The following is a 9,785-nucleotide window of genomic DNA, read 5'->3' as shown; positions in this document are numbered from 1 at the left end:
AAGGAGGTTGTGAGAAGATTGTTGTTTTTTTCTGGAAAAATTTTTCACAAGTGAAAAATAAATGTTGTACACCACAGCTAACGTTAGATAAATCTGCTAATAGCAATCTGGTATATGTTCTTGACATCACATGTGTTTTTAAGATTTCCCTTTCATTCAAAATGCCTCTGCGTTCATTAGCATGAGGTGAATCCATCCATCCATCTTCTATACAGCGTCTCCTTCAGGGTCGTGGGGAACCTGGAGCCTATCCCAGGGAGCATCGGGCACTAGGCGGGGTACACCCTGGATGGGGTGCCAATCCATCACAGGGCACAATCACATACACATTCATACTTTACGGACAATTTGGAAACGCCAATCAGCCTACCATGCATGTCTTTGGTCTGGGGAGGAAACCGGAGAACCTGGAGGAAACCCCAGCAGTACGGGGAGAACGTGCAAACTCCGCACACACAGGGCTGTGAGGCGAACGTGCTAACCACGCATGACGTAAATACTGAGTATTAGGTCATACTATGTCATTTGAGACACATCTTATGTTTCGCCTGTAGCTACTCTGTATACTTGTAGAGCAAGTAGTGTGTTTACACGAGAAACTTAGCAAGACGTAGCTACACACCTAATAATCTATATAACCACTAAAGCCCACGCTATGTAGCGGAAGGGTCAGAGCTATCAACGGCCAAAATGGCTAATGCCGATTAGCAAATGTTTGGTATAAAAATTACAGATTTAAAATGGTCAGCTGTGAGATACGATGTGGTGATTTACTTGACTAATAAGAGATGTGTTACCTGGATCTATGTGCTTACGACTAGTTAACGATCTACAAGCCAATGAGCGTGATGGAGTTCACCGCGGTATTAGCATGGATCTGTTGGAACACAGTGTACAGATCAGAAAGTGAGAGAGCTGGACGGACTAAAGTACTAAAGCGCCACTGCATCGCTTTCTTTCCGTTTCTAACGGAAACGGTTAACCTTAGTGAAAAGAGATCAACAATGCAACGATAAAGAAATCAACTCGCCATTTCATTACAAAAATAATTATTGGACACCACTGAAGCTCACGTGTTATTTATTCATTAAAAGATTAATATGCAAGTAGTGTAGGATGGAGTAGGATGGAGTTTTCTTTTTTTTATTTTGTTCAAGAACCACCCAATCTGGCAACCCTGATCCTCACGTCCTATCTGTTGGTGTTAAATATCCACACACACCCTGCACCCACTACTGTAGTCCTGTAGTGCTTTGGAAAAACACAGCTGCTCTTGTAACTTGTATGCTTCTGCAACAATGCACTTTTAGAAAGCTTGTTAGTTTAGCCAAAGTCAAACCAGACAGAAAGAACAGAACAGAAAAGAAAAGTGAAGAAGTGAGATATAAGTAGAATAATAAGCAGCAGTGGGACAGCTTTATCAATCTGCACCTTCTACTGAACTTTCAAGCTTATAAATCCACAATGTCAACTAACACACAGAAGACCAGGAGCTGTCCTATCCCGACCCGTGTGATCCAGCTGAAGGACTGGTCCCAGCTCCCAGACTGTTACAGCCAGACTCCTGGAGGAACCCTGTTCTCCACCACACCAGGAGGTGAGCACATGCTTCTTCCTAAAAAGGGGTACAGTGTGAGGAGTTTTCACTGAGCAGGATTGAAGTGTGCATGGTGTAAAGAAGCTACACACACACACACACACACACACACACACACACACACTTTATACACTGTATCTATCCACTGACCAACTTGCAGCAAGACCTTCAAGTCCTTGTTTAATCATTTAAACCCCTTATAGATTCTTTCTAAGTTTTTTTTTTTTTTTAGAAATGATTCTGTAATCAATATTTCACTATATGCATTTAAAAAAATCTGAATTATCTTCATAACATGCTGACAGTCTGTTCTCGCTGTTTAGTAGCTGTAATAGTGATCCAGCTCAGCTTTAAACCAACCAGAAACACAAATGGTGGCCATCTGTAAACCAGAATGTGGTGTTTTTCTGTCTCAGCTCTACAGAAGCTCTTTCACTTTTGCAACCCTTGTGTGAGAGAAAAGAAGAAGAAAAAAAAAATGACATTAATCTGTTCATAGCTAGTTCCTAAATACATCCTGGATTAATTCATCAGGCGAGGGCTGGACAACTGGAGACTGAACGACTGCTTGTTTATGTAACAATATGATAGATATGCTATCTATTCATAGCTTGTTTGTTCCAGAGATACCGCACTCCTGAGCTGCTAGAAAAACAAAAACAGTTGATGAGCCCTCCACCCAGTACTCTCATTGTTCGTCTTTTTATCAGATGGCCCTCATGGCCAACCCAGCATTCGCTATGCCAAGTAGGAGGGATTTTTCTTGGAAAGCCACCCTTCCCCACTTCCACAGCTGTTGCATTTCAGGAATAACCCAGAACTTTCTGTCCCGGCCAAAAAACGTTTGCCTGGGGAGGTTTACGAAGGCCTGAACGTGGCAAAGTTTACATCGAGAAATGTTTTAGAGTAATTAATTTATCGTTTGGGTCAAATTTGTGTTTTGCGGTGACAGAAATGTGAGGAATGTGTGAAATGCGAGGATTAAATCTAAAATCTAACAGTGGCTTGAGAACGAAACTATTACAGTTGAGTTACGCATTATATCACAAGGTCTTATCGATGGCGTAAAAATAAGAAGGATGTGACACGAAGTATGATTCACACGTATGCACTCGAAGGAAGATAGAAATTGTGTTTCCTCTAAATACGAAATAAATACCCAGAAAAAAAACACTAAACATACAGTTCTGTTATCTGTCCTCTTTTTTTTTTTTTTTTTTGGTACTTTGATCGGACAATGTTTGTTTAGAGTTTTAGTTTCATATGATTAACTGTATTTCTCAGTGTCTGAAAAATCTCAGCCCACTCTGTGTAATCGCCACGAAAGCCTACGACTTTCAGCTGCATGAATATACAGTCTGGGCTAGAAAGAAATCAGCCCCAGCCCGACTTCATCCAGAGTCTTAGCAACATTCTGTGTTTTTTTTTCTTAGTGCTGGTGCTGTTGCACTCCACAGGGGGAAAAAATAAAAGTCAGTTTGACATTCCTTAACAGCAAATAAAAGCATGTGATGTATATTATATCGGTGAAAGAAAGCACGTGTTTACACCAGCCGTCTGTGATTTATAAGTGACCTGAGCTGCACATGATGATGTACAAAAATAGAATATTGTAGCATAGCATATTGTGTGATAATGTTATGAAAACAAACCGATGATGATCGGATGGGGTGATGGGGTTCAAGCCCCAGCACTGCCAAGCTGCCACTGTTGGGCCCTTGAGCAAGGCCTTTAACCCTCTCTGCTCCAGGGGCGCTGTATCATGTCCGACCCTGCACTCTGACACCAACTTCCTACCATGTTCTGGTATGCGGAGAAAAGAATTTCCGCTGTGACCAATAAAGACTCATTCTGTTAAAGATATACAAACGATATATCATGCAGTTGTAAAATATTGTTCTGATATAGCTGAATAGATGCAGTATTAGTTTCATCAACTCAGCAGGCTTAACGACAGGACATGCAGTACTCGCACTATCCGGTGTCACCCAGAAGAGGACGTGTTCCCTTTCGAGGTTTCTTCCTCGTGTCGTCTCAGGGAGATTTTCCTCTCCACCGTCGCCTCTGGCTGAATCGTTAAGGATCAGTCTAAATTTATATCCGGATTTCTGTATATCGTTAACGGCGCTATATACAGTAAATAAAACTGAATTTATTTGAATTATACGCAAGAAAAGTACCCATGCAGTTTGTGTAGAAGCAAAGCAGAACCTTGGTGATTATGAAACATTGCTCACGGTGTCTCCATTTTCTCCCCCTACTTGCTCCTTCACCTCTTTTTGTCAAAAACACGGTGCACAAACTAGACACGGTTGCATAACATGTTTTTCTTAATCTTGATGGAGAGCGTGGTTACAGTAAGGCTCCACCCCTTGTACCGGTCAAACTTCAACCGACTCCAGATCTGCTCGCCGCTCCTTACAGCTGTGTGTTAAAGTCTGTGCTCTGCCTAGTAACTCTACCATAAAGATAAAAATCAAAGAGCCTGCTGTGTGGGCCTCGTTTGTGCAGTTTGTACACATTCAGACCTTACGTAAGCTCGATGTGGTCTGGCTTGCCTCAAAATGGCTCCCTCCAACTCGAATGTGTGCTCAGATTTCCTAGAATTTCAACACGGATGCCAAGTCTGGCCTCGTCGGCTCCTCTCATTCAGATTCGTACGAGCGCTTCTCTCTTAACGGTCGAGACAAAAAGCCTAGTGTGAGTCACTTTCAAGGCTCTTGGCTTTGTTCACACTGAGAGCTCGGCCATGTCGAGTAGATATGTTAAACAGGCGAAATGTATGGAAATCCTCGGTGCTGATTTGAACAGTTTAAACCGAATCCTGGGTGAAATTATTATGATGATGTCAATTACATTTCAAAACTTTAAGACTGTAAATATAAAATAGTCCTGTTTTATGATGTTTAAATAGTAAACGGTGAAAATACACATTTTCTTAATAAACAAACATTGAGTCTGAGGTCATCGAGTCTGATCTGGGCCATAAAATTAATTTCAGGCTCATAAACACATGCCGAGAGTCAGCGTGCTCTGTGGTGTGTATGATTTAAGTCCGTTTTTATTTATTATTAATCTTAGAGATGCCCTCATTTTCTATAGATGAAGTAAAAACTTCAAATGAAAATAAAACACACGATGAAATGCACAAAACAGTATGTCATGCATTCACAATTGTACTCAGGATTCAATCACGGCTGATTTTATTGAATATTATTTTTAGTTTAAAAAAAAAAAATCCTTAAAGCGAAGCCAAAAATCGAATCATTAAATGCTTAAATGTTAATGTAAAGTGAAACAGAATGATATAATTTTATGTAATGCATTCACGATCCCTCTCACAAACACATCTGATTAGATAGAATTGTTTTTTAAATAAATTTTTTTTTAAAAACCTAAAAAAAAATTTTTAAAAAAGCACTAATTTATCATCTGTGAGAACATTATTGGATATGAAATAAAACTATACTATATAAATAATATATAATATAATAAAAAATAATATAACTATATAATAAAACTAAACTGTAAAAATGTAAGTGAATAAATAAAACTAGATTAGATCAGATACTTCATGTAGGTTCTTCATAATTTGATTATATTCAATACAGAGGTCATGAAAGTTACTTAGACTTACTGTTTCTTACTGTTGAGTGCAAAAGTTTGCACCCCCGTGGTTTTTGAATGGGGGGGAGGGGACCGTGTGTTCATTTTTTATTATTTTTTTTTTTACAATAAAAAATGAAATGTTGGGTTTATCCTGGAACAAAACCATCCAAAACTGAAAGCTGTATCATTAATGTGCTCACATACTATTTGACCGGTAAAACCTAACACACATTATTTTGTTTGTGTAAATTAAATCTGTTTTCTTTATTCTGGCCTAAAGGGATGCAAACTTTAGCACTCAGCTGTATTAGTGAACGGTTTTCCTCCCTCTAGGTGTGACCTAGATGTGAATATTCATGGTCTTGAATCTTTTGTATCTACAGGCACACGTATCATTTACGACAGAAAGTTCCTGCTCGAGTGTAGGAACTCGCCGATCGCTCGGACCCCACCCTGCTGCCTGCCTCAGATTCCCGGGGTGACGGTTCCTTCCAATCATCCTCTGGGCAAACTGGAAGAACTGAAAGAAGAGCTGGAGGAGGAAAAGGATGCAGCAGGTAAAGCAAATCAGAATAAATTGCCAGAAGAGTAGCACAAATGAAGCCTTATTCAGGCTAAAAAAAGTTCTTCAAGGGTTCTTTAGAGAGATAAGACCTGCCTGGGCATGTGCCAAGTAAGGAATAAAATATAGCTGGCAGGCTGTTATAGTAATATAATAAACAACAAAGTTGTGTGATGCAGTCTGATTTGAAGTAGAGTTACAGTTAAGTAGAGCCCCAGAAGTTCATTATTTTCCTACACCAGCTTGTCCTAAAGTGTGTTATTCCTTTTATTTCTAGCTTTAAAATATTTGAACTGGATAAAGCATTAACTAAAGAAGACTGAATTTCCCCATGGTGGAAAAAATGCCTCGAAAGTGATCTCTAGGGTTGCCACGAGATTGCCCTATTATAGATAAAATGTGATGACGTGCCCTGTAATTTGTAAGACTAAACGTGAGAAAATGCCCTATAGGGTGCCCTTACAGTGATCATTATGACATGCCATAATAGCTGATTTTCAAATGAGTAAACGTGATGACATGCCCTCTAGGGTGCCCCATACATATGAGTAAACGTGATGACATGCCCTCTAGGGTGCCCCTATGTGTGAGAAGAAATGTCCACTAGGGTGCCCCTACGTGTGAGAAGAAATGTCCACTAGGTGCCCCTGTGTGTGAGGAAACATCATGAAGGGCCCTAATGGGTGCCTTTCAAATGGAAAACATCATGAAATGCCCTCTAGGGTGCCCCTATATGTGAGGAAAACTTGATGACATGCCCTTTAGGGTTCCCCTACGTGTGAGTAAACACGATGCCATGCCTTCTAAGGTGCCCTTACATGTGAGAAAATGTGATGAAACACCCTCTAAGGTGCTCCTGTGTGTGAGGAAACATGATGAAGGGCCCTAATGGGTGCCTTTCAAATGCAAAAAAATCATGAAATGCCCTCTAGGATGCCCCTACGTGTGAGTAATCATGATGACATGCCCTCTAGGGTGCTCCTGTATGTGGGTAAACGCGATACACATCTTTTCCAGTAGAGAGTACGAGAGACAGTACTTTATAGGCTTCCCTACATGCAAGAAAATGACATGCCCTCTAGGTGCCACTGCCCCTCAGACAGCCCTTGTCTGCTACCCATGCTAACACGTGTGTGTATAACCTCTGTTTCCTCCTGTAGCTGATGACAGCCAGTTCGAGATGGACATTTGAGCCTGTGACATGCCTCCTGTGGAGAACCCATTTCTGCTGGGACGCTGCTACATTTCGCATCGACGAGCTCTCACTGGATCCACTCGGTTCCGTTTGAAGGTTTTTTTCAGAAACAAACACTCAGAGGGTGTTTTTCATGTGTTTACAGCTTTACTTCAGGAATTACAGTATGTCATCAGCGGTATACAAAGAAAAGAGACTGTGGACGTCTGTGCATCTTTTAAATGATTCTTATTGTACATATGGTACTTTGTATTTTTTTTTTTTAAGGGAAATGATTAGATTTATTTAGAAGGGTGGGGGGTAATATGGTAAATGAATATACATAGATATTTCAGAAGAAAGTAATACGACAAATGTGCCAAACTCAATCTGTAAGCGACAGAATTCATCATATTTGAAAATATGTTTACCCCAACGTATTTTTCTTGCCTGTGAGGTTTTCTCCAGGTTGAGTTTTTATTACTTTTATTAAACTGTGACATAAACAAATATCATTTGAGCTGAGTAGTTTTTAACCGATGTTTCATAAACGTACACGTAAACACTGGGGTGAAATTTTTGTTAAACATAAAAAGTTATATATAAAAAAAAATTTAAAAAAAGAATAAACACAAAAACGTACACAGCTGAGTGCAGGACATGTACACGGGAGCTAGACAGAGGACAGGACGGGATTACGGTCGAGTGCAGACGTTTGCACACCTTCAGGAGATGTTTAGAGTGTTTTTCACAAATCACTTCCTCACAGGTAATAATAATAATAATAATAATAATAATAATAATATACACATTTAAAAAATTATCTTGTAAATTGACACTAACTGCCAGTAAAGTTGACAGGTCTTCACTGTTATGACATGGAGTGCATATTAATACCTGTAAAAAAAAAAAAAAAAGAAAGTTTTTTTTAAAGTTCCAAAACTATTGGAACAGCAAGGCCAATTCCTTTGTTTGTGCTATACACCAAAGACATTTGGGTTTGAGATCAAAAAACGAATATGAGACATATCAGGATTTCAGCTTTACGTCTAGACGTTTTAAACAACTCTAGAACATGGCTCCTTTTGTTTGAACCAACGCATTTGTTCACGTGATCAAATGAAAAATCAGCTTTTATTTCCTGGTGTTTACACCTAGAGGTTAATCTTGGTTCCAGAACTGTTGTGGATCATTTCTGTATTTCTTTAAGAATTCCAATCTGGCTTTCTGATTCTTACTGCTGATGAGTGGTTTGCGTCTTGTAGTACTCAACTCGTAGCATCTATATTTCTAGACCCAAAGTCTTCTTCGAACGGTGGATTGTGATACCTTCAGCCCTGCCCTGTGGAGGTTGTTGTTGATGTCACTGACTGTTGCTTTGGGTTTTTCATCACAGCTCTCACAATGTTTCTGTCATCAGCTGTTGTTGTTTTCCTTGGCCGACCCGTTCGGTGTCTGTTGCTCAGTACAACAATGGTTTCTTTCTTTTACAGGACGTTCCAAATTGTTGTATTGGTTATACCCCATGTTTCTGCGAAGCCTCCGATTGATTTTCAGTCTTTTCTCAGCTTCAGCTTCAAAACGGCTTGCTTTCCTCCCATAGACAGCTCTCTGATCTTCATGTTGGTTTATCCCTTTTAACAACAAATACAGTCTTCACTGAAGCCTAAAACCAAGACTAGATGTTCAGAGGTATTTATTGTCTAAACAGTCAATCTAACAGGACACACCTGGGTAACGAGAAACACCTGTCAGTCACATGTTCCAATATTTTTGCGTGGTCTGATACAAAATGTGCTATGTTCCATGTCGTTTAACACGTCTACGTATAAACACCAGGAAATAAAAGATGGAATTCTAAACTCTCTTCTCCTATCCGTCTTTTGATCTCAAACCCAAGTGTCTTCACTCTACAGCAAAAACAAATCAACCGGCCTTGCTGTTCCAATACTTTCGGAGGGGACTGTATACCGGTCATGACGTCCGTATTATAAGGCTGGTATTTTGGTCTAAAATAAAACCATGTTAACCATCTTAACGGAGGATACTCCATTATGTGAATATATAGTCACACTGAACACATCTCAACTCCACTGAAGACCTCTGAGATTTTGGCACGAGGTGTTAAGACGGCGTTCTTTTGGAGGTTTTCAGCTCCAGAGACGTGTACAATCTGTCAGCAGGCGCGTTGGATCTGTCCTGTAGATATTTTCAGACAAAAAATGTTATGAATGAATTCAGGCTATCAGGGATTACTTGCAAAACCAGAAGCAAGTGTAAAAGTCAAAGTCTACAGAAGAACTGTGGCATGTTCTCCAAGATGCGCAGCTAAACTTAGCGGTTAATTTCCTTATCAAACAAAGCCACGAATTGTACCTGAGACTACGGATGTGCTTTAAAAAAGGAAAGGGTTATCACACCATGTTGGATCTCTTTAGTTCATTACTGTGTACTGCTCTTTATAGTAGACCTTTCTAGGTTGAAAATGTTTCATTGTATTGTTTTTGAAGGCTTTACAGCATTTCCACACACACACACACACACACACACACTCAGTTCCAAACTAATTCATGATCCGAAGAGAACTCAAGTAGTAGTAGAGCAAAACTTTACAATATGTTGGTCATTTCAGATGAAAATCACTGGCCCACATTTCCTGAAGAAGCAGCACCACATATAAAAACCGTTTCTGTGTAAGAGGAAGTGAAACTACGAGACTTTCTTCCTCGTTTAATATGAAGGAAGCTCTCAGAAGGTTATTTTCTAAAATCTGCATTTTGTGAACAAAAAATAAACAAACTTTAATCGATATATAGTATTTACTGCATGTATGGTAATTGATT

At 39.6% G+C, this 9,785-nt stretch overlaps 1 protein-coding gene across 1 annotated transcript; it reads left to right on the top strand.

Moving 5' to 3' along the window:
* The first annotated feature begins 1,219 nt into the window (after positions 1-1,219).
* Positions 1,220-9,551, top strand: eif4ebp3l (eukaryotic translation initiation factor 4E binding protein 3, like). Its single transcript, XM_053631855.1, has 3 exons — positions 1,220-1,597; positions 5,590-5,763; positions 6,929-9,551. Exons 1-3 carry the CDS (start codon positions 1,465-1,467, stop codon positions 6,958-6,960), a joined length of 339 nt encoding a protein of 112 aa, XP_053487830.1. The 5' UTR covers positions 1,220-1,464; the 3' UTR covers positions 6,961-9,551.
* The last annotated feature ends 234 nt before the right edge of the window (positions 9,552-9,785 follow it).

The sequence above is a fragment of the Ictalurus furcatus genome, chromosome 8 (assembly GCF_023375685.1).
Source record: "Ictalurus furcatus strain D&B chromosome 8, Billie_1.0, whole genome shotgun sequence".
NCBI lineage: Eukaryota > Metazoa > Chordata > Actinopteri > Siluriformes > Ictaluridae > Ictalurus > Ictalurus furcatus.
The sequence above is the reverse complement of the archived record's forward strand: the minus strand, read 5'-3'. Positions and strand labels throughout refer to the sequence as shown.

Coding starts and splice junctions, on each gene's coding strand:
- eif4ebp3l (XM_053631855.1), top strand. CDS start 1,465: ATGTCAACTAACACACAGAAGACCAGGAGCTGTCCTATCCCGACCCGT. Junction 1,598..5,589: donor GTTCTCCACCACACCAGGAG/GTGAGCACATGC, acceptor TTGTATCTACAG/GCACACGTATCATTTACGAC. Junction 5,764..6,928: donor GGAGGAAAAGGATGCAGCAG/GTAAAGCAAATC, acceptor TTCCTCCTGTAG/CTGATGACAGCCAGTTCGAG.